This window comes from Myotis brandtii, unplaced genomic scaffold (assembly GCF_000412655.1).
Source record: "Myotis brandtii unplaced genomic scaffold, ASM41265v1 scaffold1086, whole genome shotgun sequence".
Classification (NCBI taxonomy): Eukaryota; Metazoa; Chordata; class Mammalia; order Chiroptera; family Vespertilionidae; genus Myotis; species Myotis brandtii.
The window spans coordinates 656256-666980 of record NW_005353696.1 but is presented as its reverse complement, the minus strand read 5'-3'; the positions used below and the strand labels follow the sequence as shown (position 1 = coordinate 666980).

The window sequence follows — 10725 nt, the reverse complement described above, 5'->3', positions numbered from 1 at the left end:
TGGGATTTATTTACCTTCTATGGCTGTCACTGGAGCTGAGAGCCGGCTTTAGCTGTGAGACCTCGGCTGCTGAAAGCAGGTTTCTGGGCTTTGTTTACCTTCTGTATTTGAAACTTTGTTGCGACTCCAGCTCTGAGATCCCGGCTGACTGAAAGCAGGTTTCTGGGGTTTTGTTTAGCTTCTATATTTGCAACAATGTTTCTTAGAGAGCAGCTCAGTGGCCGGCAAGGCAGGCGGGGAACGTTGGCTTCCTTCGTCACTGAAGCAAGCAAGCCTCATGTTCACTTCAGTTGCCTGGCTGCCGGCCGCCATCTTGGCTGGCAGTTAATTTGCATATCGCCCTGATTAGCCAAAGGGAAGGGTAGTGAAGTTACAGCTAATTACCATGTTTCTCTTTTATTAGATAGGATAGACTAGAGGGCCGGTGCATTCGTGCACCCGTGGGATCCCTTGGCCTGGCCTGCGGGGATAGGGCCAAAACTGGCTCTCCGACATCCACTGAGGGGTCTCATATTGAGAAAGGGCGGTTCTCAGGTGATGCACCCTGGAATCGGGCTCCCTCGGCTCTGGTTCCGGGTGTGTCACCCAAGAACCACAGCTGCCAAGTCACTGCAGCTTGGCAGCTCTTGCATTGAGCGTCTGTCCCCTAGTGGTCAGTGTGCATCATAGCTACCAGTCGGACAGTCAAACGGTCATCTGGTCAGCCAGTCGCTTAGGCTTTTATATTTATAGATAGTAAGATAACATCAAAGTGGTGATTTACATATCCCCCAAAAAACAGGGTCAGGGCTAGATGATTTAGGCAAATTCTACCATACCCACAAGAAACAGAAAATTATGATGTAATTTAAAATATATCAGAAAGAGACTGAAAGTTCAATTACTTATCAAAGTGGCACAATCCTGAAAACAAATCTAAAAGAAATAAAATCTATGGCTAATCTCAACTATAAGGACATATTAAATAAAAAAAAATTTAAGTTGCAAAAAGTACTACCAGGTTTTCATTGTAACCATTGTAGAGTTCATTCTATGAATAAAAGAATGGTTAAATAATAGGAGCTATCTATATATATATAAAAGCCTAAGTGACTGTTACGACCGAACAACCAGTCGACCAGTCACTATGATGCACACTGACCACCAGGGGGGCAGATGTTGCACACAGGAGCTGCCCCTGGTGGTCAGTATGCTCCCACAGCCTTGGGTTCTGCTCAAGGCTATAAAGTTTCAATTATAGAAATAAATCCCAGAAAAAAAGAGAAAAAAAGGAAAAAAGGAGAAGCTGGTAGCTTGGGTCGCCAGGGGGCATGGCCAGCCTGAAAACAGCAATCAGCTCCTCACCCAGGCTGGCCAGGCACCCCAGCGGGACCCCCACCCTGATCTGGGACACCCTTCAGGGCAAACCAGCCGGCCCCCACCTGTGCACCAGGCCTCTATCCTATATAATAAAAGGGTAATATGCAAATTGACCCTAATAGCAGAAGGACTGGGAATGACTGGTCACTATGACACACACTGACCACCAGGGGGCAGACGCTCAATGCAGGAACTGCCCCCTGGTGGTCAGTACGCTTCCACAGGGGGAGCTCTGCTTAGCCACAAGCCAGGCTGACGGCTGCCAGCACAGCAGTGGTGGTGGGAGCCTCTCCTGCCTCCTCAGCAACGCTAAGGATGTCCGACTGCAGCTTAGGCCTGCTCCCCGCTGGCAAGTGGACATCCCCCGAGGGCTCCCGGGCTGCCAGAGGAATGTCTGACTGCCAGCTTAGGCCTGATCCCCCCAGGGAGCGCGCCTAAGCCAGCAGGTGGACATCCCCCAAGGGGTCCGAGACTGCTAGAGAGCACAGGCCGGGCTGAGGGACCCGCCCCCTGCCCAAGTGCACAAATTTTTGTGCACTGGGCCTCTAGTAATAATAATAAAAACATATCGTTGGGTGAGGATTAAAAAAATATATACAGTTGACTCTTTAACAATATGAAGGCTGAGGTACTGGCCCATACACAGTTAAAAATCCATGTATAACTTTTGACCCCCAAAACCCAGTTGTCCCTCAGCATCCACAGGGGAATGGTTCTAGGATGCCCTCCTAAAAGCCACGTTGGCAGATACTCAAGTCCCTTATGTAAAATGGCGTAGAATAATGTATGAGCCAGCCTTCTGCATCTGTGGATTCGCAGCCCTGGATAGAAAATCTGGTTTTTGATCTGAATTTGGGTTAAGTCCGAGGATGTGAAACACAGATATGAAGGGACAAGTCTATACAGTGTACTGAAAAAGTTCTGCATATAAGTGGACCCACACAGTTCAAACTCATGTTGTACAAGGGTCAACTGCAGTTAATGTTTAAGACTGAAGAGATATATACAGAATTAACAGAATGAAGTCCTCCCACTTCCAATTTTACCAATAATTTTTGGTGGTATTAACAACACTAATAATGCATATTAGACATACTATGTATTATATATCAGAAATCTAAATGTGAATTGGAGCTATAAGCACACATTCTCCAATGAAGCACACATGTTCTCCAATGAATAATGCCTTTGCTCCCACCTCAAATAAAAAGATAGAAACTCCTAACACACATTCCCAAGGCTAAAAGTTTGTATCCTAGGATCCAACCACCAGTTTTTTCCCATGAGATAATCAGACAGAGATATAATCAGAATCAGTGCTTCTCATCCTTTTTCATAATAGCATGAGGAGAAAATGACAATATTTTAAAGGCACAAGTGTAGGTCCTAGGTTGCAGGCTCAACTACTCCAGGAATAGGGGGCAGGGGGCCAACTTCTCAACACAATGAAACATATCTGTGGCACAACATACTTTGGTAGTATCACTTGGAAAACTCTTGTCTACTAGGTGTACTGGTTAATAATGCGGATTTTTTTCAATAGATGGAGTTACACATATGTTGATATATATATGTGATTTGATATGTATGCTATTTTGTTGTATTGACAACAAGCTTCAAAACCTCATATGTCAAATTTGCTGAAGGTATTAACATCATAGATATTTTTATACTTAAAAATGTTCAATTTCGTGTAAAAACTGGGTGGTCTACATGCTGAGAAAAGAATTATCCATTAACAAAAGAAGAGACAACCAAGAGTTAAATTTATTTAAAAAAAAACAAAAAACTTTGCTTGTTCATAAATTCTCACAGGACACAGGTTTTTATTTATAATTATTTATTATAACTGAAACTATAATTACAAAAAAAAACCCCACAATACACTGGACAGCCCAACTATTTAAAAAAGTTTTCCCTCTATAGGTAATCTTCATTAAGACCTCAGATATTCTTTTTGCACAACAGTACTATCTGACTTAATGAAATAAACAGGCTAACTTCTGATAGAATAGTAAAGAATGAGTATGAAGTATACTGCTTGTTCCAAAAGAGGAAGTTATCTTCCAAATCAAAACATGGGATTCTGGCTTTCATTATTCTTCTCTGAGGAGTCTGATTCACTTTAATCTCAACTTTACCATATTTCCAAAGGTATACAATATAGATAGAAATTAAAATATTCCAGTCCTTAACTTTTCTACCTTCTAAATAATAAATCTTAAAGAAAAATAAAATAACCCTAAAAATATTAATTTTGAGGAGGCATTATAAGTATTTTCTCAAGCTAAAACACTTGGTAAATAAATACATGCCTTAAGTAGTACTTTTCAAACAATACTCTGCAATTTATTATGTAAGGTCATGAAATTAGTTTTATGTGTTTGAGCAACATTTCACTAAGACAATGAAATACAAAAGAACAGAATAGAGAATATAATAAACTGCCGTAAGAAATTCATCAGTATTTGATTGTAAAATGTTATAGCTTTAGAACTGATAAATCTTCAATAAAACAACCAAGGCAATCAAATCACTGTATCTCATAAAATCTTCTAATAAACTTTCAAATGAGAAAATAATTAGAAATGGTTCCATTTCAAATAATTGTCAGTTATAGAGTTACAAAGTAAGGGTCAGAAAACTTTTCTTACAAAGTCTGAAACACTTGGGGCTTTGTGGGCTATGTGGTCTCTTGCAACTACTGAACTTTTACCTTGGTGGTGCAAAAGCAGACATAGACATTATGTGAACAACCTGTGTGGCAATGTTTCCATAAAAGTTTAATTTAAAAAAACCGGGGCTCACAGGATTCAGCCAGGCGTATTATGGTATTATGAATTTATTTATACTTCAGAATGCTAAAAACCTTACCTATTTTGATGAATCGACAAGGAAACATCTGTTCATCAATTTTATGCTTCAAGGTGAATGTTTCTTTGTTATAATCATTCTTTAAGCCACTGTGGAAAAAAAAAAAGATTGCCAAATCTGACTTCATAATTTAGTAACTGCACTAAAACTCAGATTAGTACCACCCCCAGATTTTAAGGTTAAAACAATGCTAAAATATATGACCAAAGAAGTGGTTGAACATGAGAATATAGGTCAAAACTTCTACATTCATATCATCTGCATTATTACGGTATTCTCTTAATTATGAGGGCTAGTGAAAAATGTTCAATATTCATTTAAAAAATGGAAATCTGTGATGACCTACATCCTTAATGTATAACTGAATATAACAAAATATTCAAGCAGTAAGAAAAAAAAAACAAAAACAATTCACCCTCATATCTTATCATTATTTATTTATTTTCTCTTTTTTTACTTATTGTCTATAGTTTTACATATGTCTCCTTTTTCCCCAATTGACCCTCCCCCCGAGCCATTCCCACCCCGGGCAAGCCCCCACTGCCCTAGTGTCTGTGTCCATAGGTTATACTAATATGCATGCACACAAGTCATTTGGTTGCTCTCTAACCTCCTATCTTATTTAAACAGGGCCAAAATTTGTCAAAGAATTCAGATATTTAATTAATGTAATGTAATTAGTATTAATGTAATCAGTACTAATGTAATATTTACTTATATAATCTATTGTGCTAATGGGACATACCATGTCACAAATATATTCTAAAACCTCATTGTTTTATTTGTCCATTCCACTGGCTATTTGATTTTTCATTATCTATGAGGTAAATTAACCCTTTCATTCCTAGAGGTCTATGTTGTTAAAACTCAAATTTACTGAGCTCTTTCCAAGTGGTAGGCACTGTGCCAGGTTCAGTCAGATACTTTTTCTCTTTTTAGTCTCCAATTTAAATTCCCAGAATATTACTTCTGGATAGGGCAACCAATATTAATGTTTTGTATAAAACCTATATATTTTTATTTTTTATTACTGACAGTATTACAGATGTCTCCCATTTTCTCCCCTTTTGCCCCCCTCCCTCCAACCCCACCCCACCGCAGGTCTTCCCCATGCTATTGTCTACGTCTATGCACTATGCATATATGCATGTATGTTCTTTGGTTAATCTCTTCCTGTCCCCTCTCACTCCCCATTCCAGCACTGAGATCTGTTATTCTGTTCCATGCATCCATACAAAGAATCTACATTTTTTATAGCAAAGATTATAGCAAAGATTTGATTAAAGTTGAAAATATTTCTAAAGTCATTACAGTCCAAAAATAAGAATAAAAAATAAGTAGAAAGCCCTAGCCGGTTTGGCTCAGTGGATAGAGTGTCAGCCTACGGACTCAAGGGTCCCAGGTTCGATTCCAGTCAAAGGCATGTACCTTGGTTGCAGGCACATCCCCAATAGGGGGTGTGCAGGAGGCAGCTGATCGATGTTTCTCTCTCATTGATGTTTCTAACTCTCTATCCCTTTCCCTTCCTCTCTGTAAAAAATCAATAAAATATATTTTAAAAATAAGTAGAAAAAGACAAAATTTTATGCTTTCTTGTTTGGTAACAATATTAACTGATTCCGTTATAATTAACCCAGTTATTAATCAATTAACAGAAAAGGAGCAAAGGGAAGTCTAAATAACACAGGAATGCCATTTGTACAGCTTTGCCAGGAAACTGCAGTTGAACACTCTCCAGGTCTGTTCCCCACAGGTCACTGGGGGAAGGGACTGGACAACAGACTCATGCCCAGTAAGATCTGGGTGACGTCGAAAGGTGCTTACCTGTCAGCCATATCTGAGAACAGACCATGGGCTAGAATAGGCATAGCCACTGCAAGCACCGGAAGATTTAATATTTAAAATCCTGAACAAAGGGAGTTCCCTCTTGCACTTCTAACTCTCGTGTTGCAGGGAGCAAGCTCCCCTGCATTAGCCCACATGGCCCACAGCCATGTGGACCCCACACACAATGGACTGATGGACTAAAATTAGCCTGGTGCTGTGCCCGATTCAACTTCACCATGGAACAGAAACTATGGACACTGGCTTTGCTTCTAGCTCTGCTGAAGCTCCACCTGCAACTTTTCCAGGACTGGTTTAAGGGAAATGGGACTTTGGAAACTGAGGGATGTAATTTCATGTAAATAAGCCTTTCTACCAAATCTCATTTTCCCATAGGAGTCTTAAAAAACTCCTTTTCTCAAGATATCATAAGAATCCCACTCCCACTAACATTGGAGGAATCCACCCATGCAATTCTCCAATAACATTAACTAGAATCTGGTGGGTTTTTATTTATTTATTTTTTTTATAAAAAAGCTAACTCAAGCCATAACACTAAAATAAGTCACTAGAAATAGAATAGTGGAAATATTCTTTCCTCCCTTGAAAGAAAAATCAAACCATGCAGATTTAGATATAAAAAGACTAAACTAAGACTGCACCTTGTTTAGAAGACAACGACTTCCACCCCATAATCATAACTCACCTGGACAATAGCTCTGTCATATTTTCTTCATTCATTCCACCAAAGACTTTAAATTTCTTCAAATTACAGACATGCGTTTTCTCATATTTTCCAAATGTGATATTCTGGACTATAGCAGGCCTTTCAAGCTTCAGAACCAAGTACTAAAAAAAGGAATGACCAAATTATATCCTCCTCTTTTTAAAAGAAAGAGACAACTTTAAAAGTTAAAATTTGGGACAGATAAGGGAAGTACGTATAAGGTCTATTCTGTCCATCCTGCACGGGTAGATTTTTATTTTAATGCTAAAGAATTGTATGCAATAGCCTTATATAGGCTACCATAACATACCACTTTTCCCCCGGAAAATACATCTGCAGATGGAGGAAAAAAGGACTAGTAGACAACTTATAATCAAGAAGTACCATTCAAGAAAAGATATAACAGACTATGAATAACCAAATAAAACAATATTAGAATGCAAAAATAACAATTACATTCTGATCGACTATAATAGCAAATTCAGTGTTCAAAATCAGTGATAAAATTTTAAACCTAGAAACAAACAGATTTACTAATCACTCCTGCAAATTTTATAAATTAAAACACCCAGACCTACTATAAATATGTCTAATGTAGCTCACATTTTTCTATTATACACAGACTAAAATGAGATTATTTTATCAGTTAATTAGGAAACACATTTTACATTATGCAGAATACTTTCAAATATCTATATATATAAAAGCCTAAGCAACCATCCAATTGGTAGCTATGATGCTCAATGACCACAAGGGGGCAGATGCTCAACACAGGAGCTGCAGAGCTGCGGTGACTTGGCAGCTGTGGTCCTCGGGTGACACACCCAGAACCAGAGAGGAGGGAGCCCGATTCCGGGGTGTGTCACTCGAGAATCGCCCTCTCTCAATCAGGGACCCCTCAGGGGATGTCAGAGAGCCTTTTTTAGCCTAAGCCCTGCAGGCCAGGCCGAGGAGCCTCTAGTAAAAATTAAAAAGGAAACTACCACTGACTGAATACATGGGGAAAAAGCTATAAAGAAAAACAACTCATCATGCTGTAGTGGCTTCATGGTTCATATCAATGGGTAATATAGGTGATAAAGGTGATCAGAATGAAGTTGGTGGTCCTACTTCATTCCATATAGAAAAATTAACTCAAAATGAATCAAATTAATCCAAATGGCTCCTCTAAGATCAAAGATCTAAATGTAAGAGCTAAAACCATAAAGTTCTAAGATGAAAATATGAGTAAATCTCCATGACTTAAAATTTGACAATGAATTCTTAGATATTGACACCAAAAGTTCAAGCAACAAAATATATAGAGACTTCATCAAAATTAAAGTTTTGTGTATCAAAGGACATTATTAAGAAATCGGGAAGACAACCTACAGAATAGAAATATTTGCAAATAATACATCTTATAAGGGTTTAATATCTAGAATATATACAGAATTCTTACAGCCCAACAACAAAAAGATAGAAAACTGAATTTAAAAATGGGCAAAGGACCTCAATAACACTTTGACCAAAGAAAATAAACAAATGGCCAATGGACAAGTTAAAAAATGTTCATTAGTCCTCAGGAAAATGCAAATCAAAACCACAATGCAATAAAACTTCACACCCACTAGGATAATCCTATATCATAAAAGCCTAATATGCTAAGTGTCTGGTTGGCCATACAGCCAATCAAAGCATAATATGCTAATGATATGCTAAGGCCATTCAACCGCTCGCTATGAAGTGCGCTGACCACCAGGGGGCAGACAGTCAACTCGTTGACCAATCGCTCTGACGTGCACTGATCACCGATGCTCCGACTGGTAGGTTAGCTTGCTGCTGGGGTCCGGCTGATCGGGACTGAGCAAGATGGACCAGACACACCCTGGAGCCCTCCCAAGCTGGCCAACTTCCGGCATCCCTCCCCAGCCCCGATCATGCCCCGGTGGGGTCTCTCGGCCTGGCCTGCACCCTCTCACAATCCGGGCTGAGGGACCCCTCCACCCTGAGTGCACGAATTTCGTGTACCTGGCCTCTATTACAAAAATAAAATAGTAAGCATCAGTGTAGTTGAAAAAAACTGTAACTCATACACTGCTGGTGGGAATGTAAAACAGTGCAGACAATGTAGAATATAGTTTGGCAGCTCCTCAAAAAAGTTAAATATATAATTAAATACTATATGGCCCAGGATTTCTACTTTTACATATATATAAAGTGAAAAAGCTATCCAAACAAACTCTTGTACATAAATGCTAAGAGCAGCACTATTCACAATGGCCAAAAAATGCAAACAACCCAAATGTCCAACAACTGATAAGTGGATGAACAAAAGGGAATGTTTCTATTATTCAGTCATAAAAAGGAATAGAGTACTGATATGTGCTACAATGTGGCTACACCTCAAAAACATGCTAAGTGAAACAAGTAAAACACAAAGGTCATATATTGTATGGTACCATTTCCATAAAATATTCAGAACAGTTACATCCATTAAGGTAGAAAGGAGATTAGTGGTTGCCAGGAGCTGGGTTAAGGGGAAAAGAAGAGTGCTTAATTGATACTAGATTTCTTTATGGGATGATGAAAATATTTTGGAACTAGATAGAAGTGATAGTTGTACAACACTGTGACTATACTAAATACTACTGAATTGTACCCTTTAAAATGATTAATTTTAGGCTGTGTGAATTTCATCTCTAAAAAATAAAAGAATGAAGCTGGTGATGACATGAAAGATAAGATCAGAGCTAATACTTTGTGAGCAGTAAGTCTCTTGTCTGTCACACTGTTCAGATTTTAACATGCATTATCTCATTTTAGTAGGAGGAGGAACAGGAGTAGTATTTTAATAACAACAATTATCCTCTTCATCCTCATTTCACAGATGAAGAAACTGCGGCTTGGAAAGGCTAAATAACTTGACTATAGTTACACAGCTAATAAATGACAGAGCTGAGATTACACATCAGCCAATCGGACTCTGGTTGACACTGTTGGTTGGCTAACCCAACCTCCATTCTCAAGCCAGTTCTCCCTAGCCACGTTCCAGCCAAGAATAAATGTATGACAAATTCTTGTTCATTTATTTTGAGTTTTAGATTCAATTCTTGATGGATATGTATTTATTGCCTTTTTATTGTTCATGTTTTTTATTTTTCCTTCTTTTTTTTTATTTGACCATGAACCATTTTTTTTATTTAATACTTATTAAGAGTACACAACTTGTGGGTGGGGGAGCTCTGAAACCTAGAGCTAAAGCTGGGAGAGGGGAAAGATGCAGACCACCGGGGCAGTGCTCATCCCTCCGGCTCTGATCCGCTGCTGCACCAGGGGTCTAATCAGGCCTGCGTCTGCCTCCTTCCTGAGTAGGCCAGAGATCCCATCGGAACAGCCTTCCTACAGCAGCTCCCCACTCCAGGTGGCCAGACGGGAGTTCCAAACCAGTGTTGTCTCCCGGGACATTGACACAGCGGCCAAGTTTATTGGTGCTGGGGCTGCCACAGTGGGTGTGGCTGGTTCAGGGGCCGGAATTGGAACAGTGTTTGGCAGTTTGATCATTGGCTATGCCAGGAACCCGTCTCTCAAGCAGCAGCTCTTCTCCTATGCCATTCTGGGCTTTGCCCTGAGGACATGGGGCTCTTCTGTTTGATGGTCGCCTTCCTCATCCTCTTCGCCATTTGAGGCTCCGTGGGGTCACCTACCCGTCCCTGCTGCTTCGATTCCAGGCCCGGTGCTGGAATGTGCCCATTAAACACCAGATTTCTCTTTGAGTCGCGCTGCTGGGGGTGGTCCGCGGGGAGGGCGCCGCTGGTAGTGGCCAAGGCTTTGGGCTCCGGACGGAGCCAGGCGCCCAGGTACACGGTCTGGGTCTCGGAAATGTGGATGCTCGCGGCGGAGCCCATGCTGGTGGCGGAGCCCATGCTGGCGGCGGCTGCTCTCCGGTCAGCAAACGGTCA

The 10725-nt window shown here is 40.1% G+C and overlaps 1 protein-coding gene and 1 pseudogene across 16 annotated transcripts in view; one reads left to right on the top strand and one right to left on the bottom strand.

The window, feature by feature from the left end:
• Window positions 1–10725, bottom strand: part of MKLN1 (muskelin 1, intracellular mediator containing kelch motifs) — a 309377-nt gene that overhangs the window by 106039 nt on the left and 192613 nt on the right. For all 16 annotated transcript variants that reach the window (XR_001362873.1, XM_014542908.1, XM_014542906.1 and 13 more), the window contains 2 exons: window positions 6764–6906; window positions 4234–4322 (listed from right to left, as the gene is read on the bottom strand). Coding sequence is in view for 15 of the 16 variants with exons in the window: in XM_014542908.1 (XP_014398394.1) it covers window positions 4234–4322; window positions 6764–6906 (232 nt within the window). In the remaining variant the exon portion in view is untranslated. The remainder of the gene's footprint in view (window positions 1–4233; window positions 4323–6763; window positions 6907–10725) is intronic.
• Window positions 10003–10535, top strand: LOC102260145 (annotated as a pseudogene).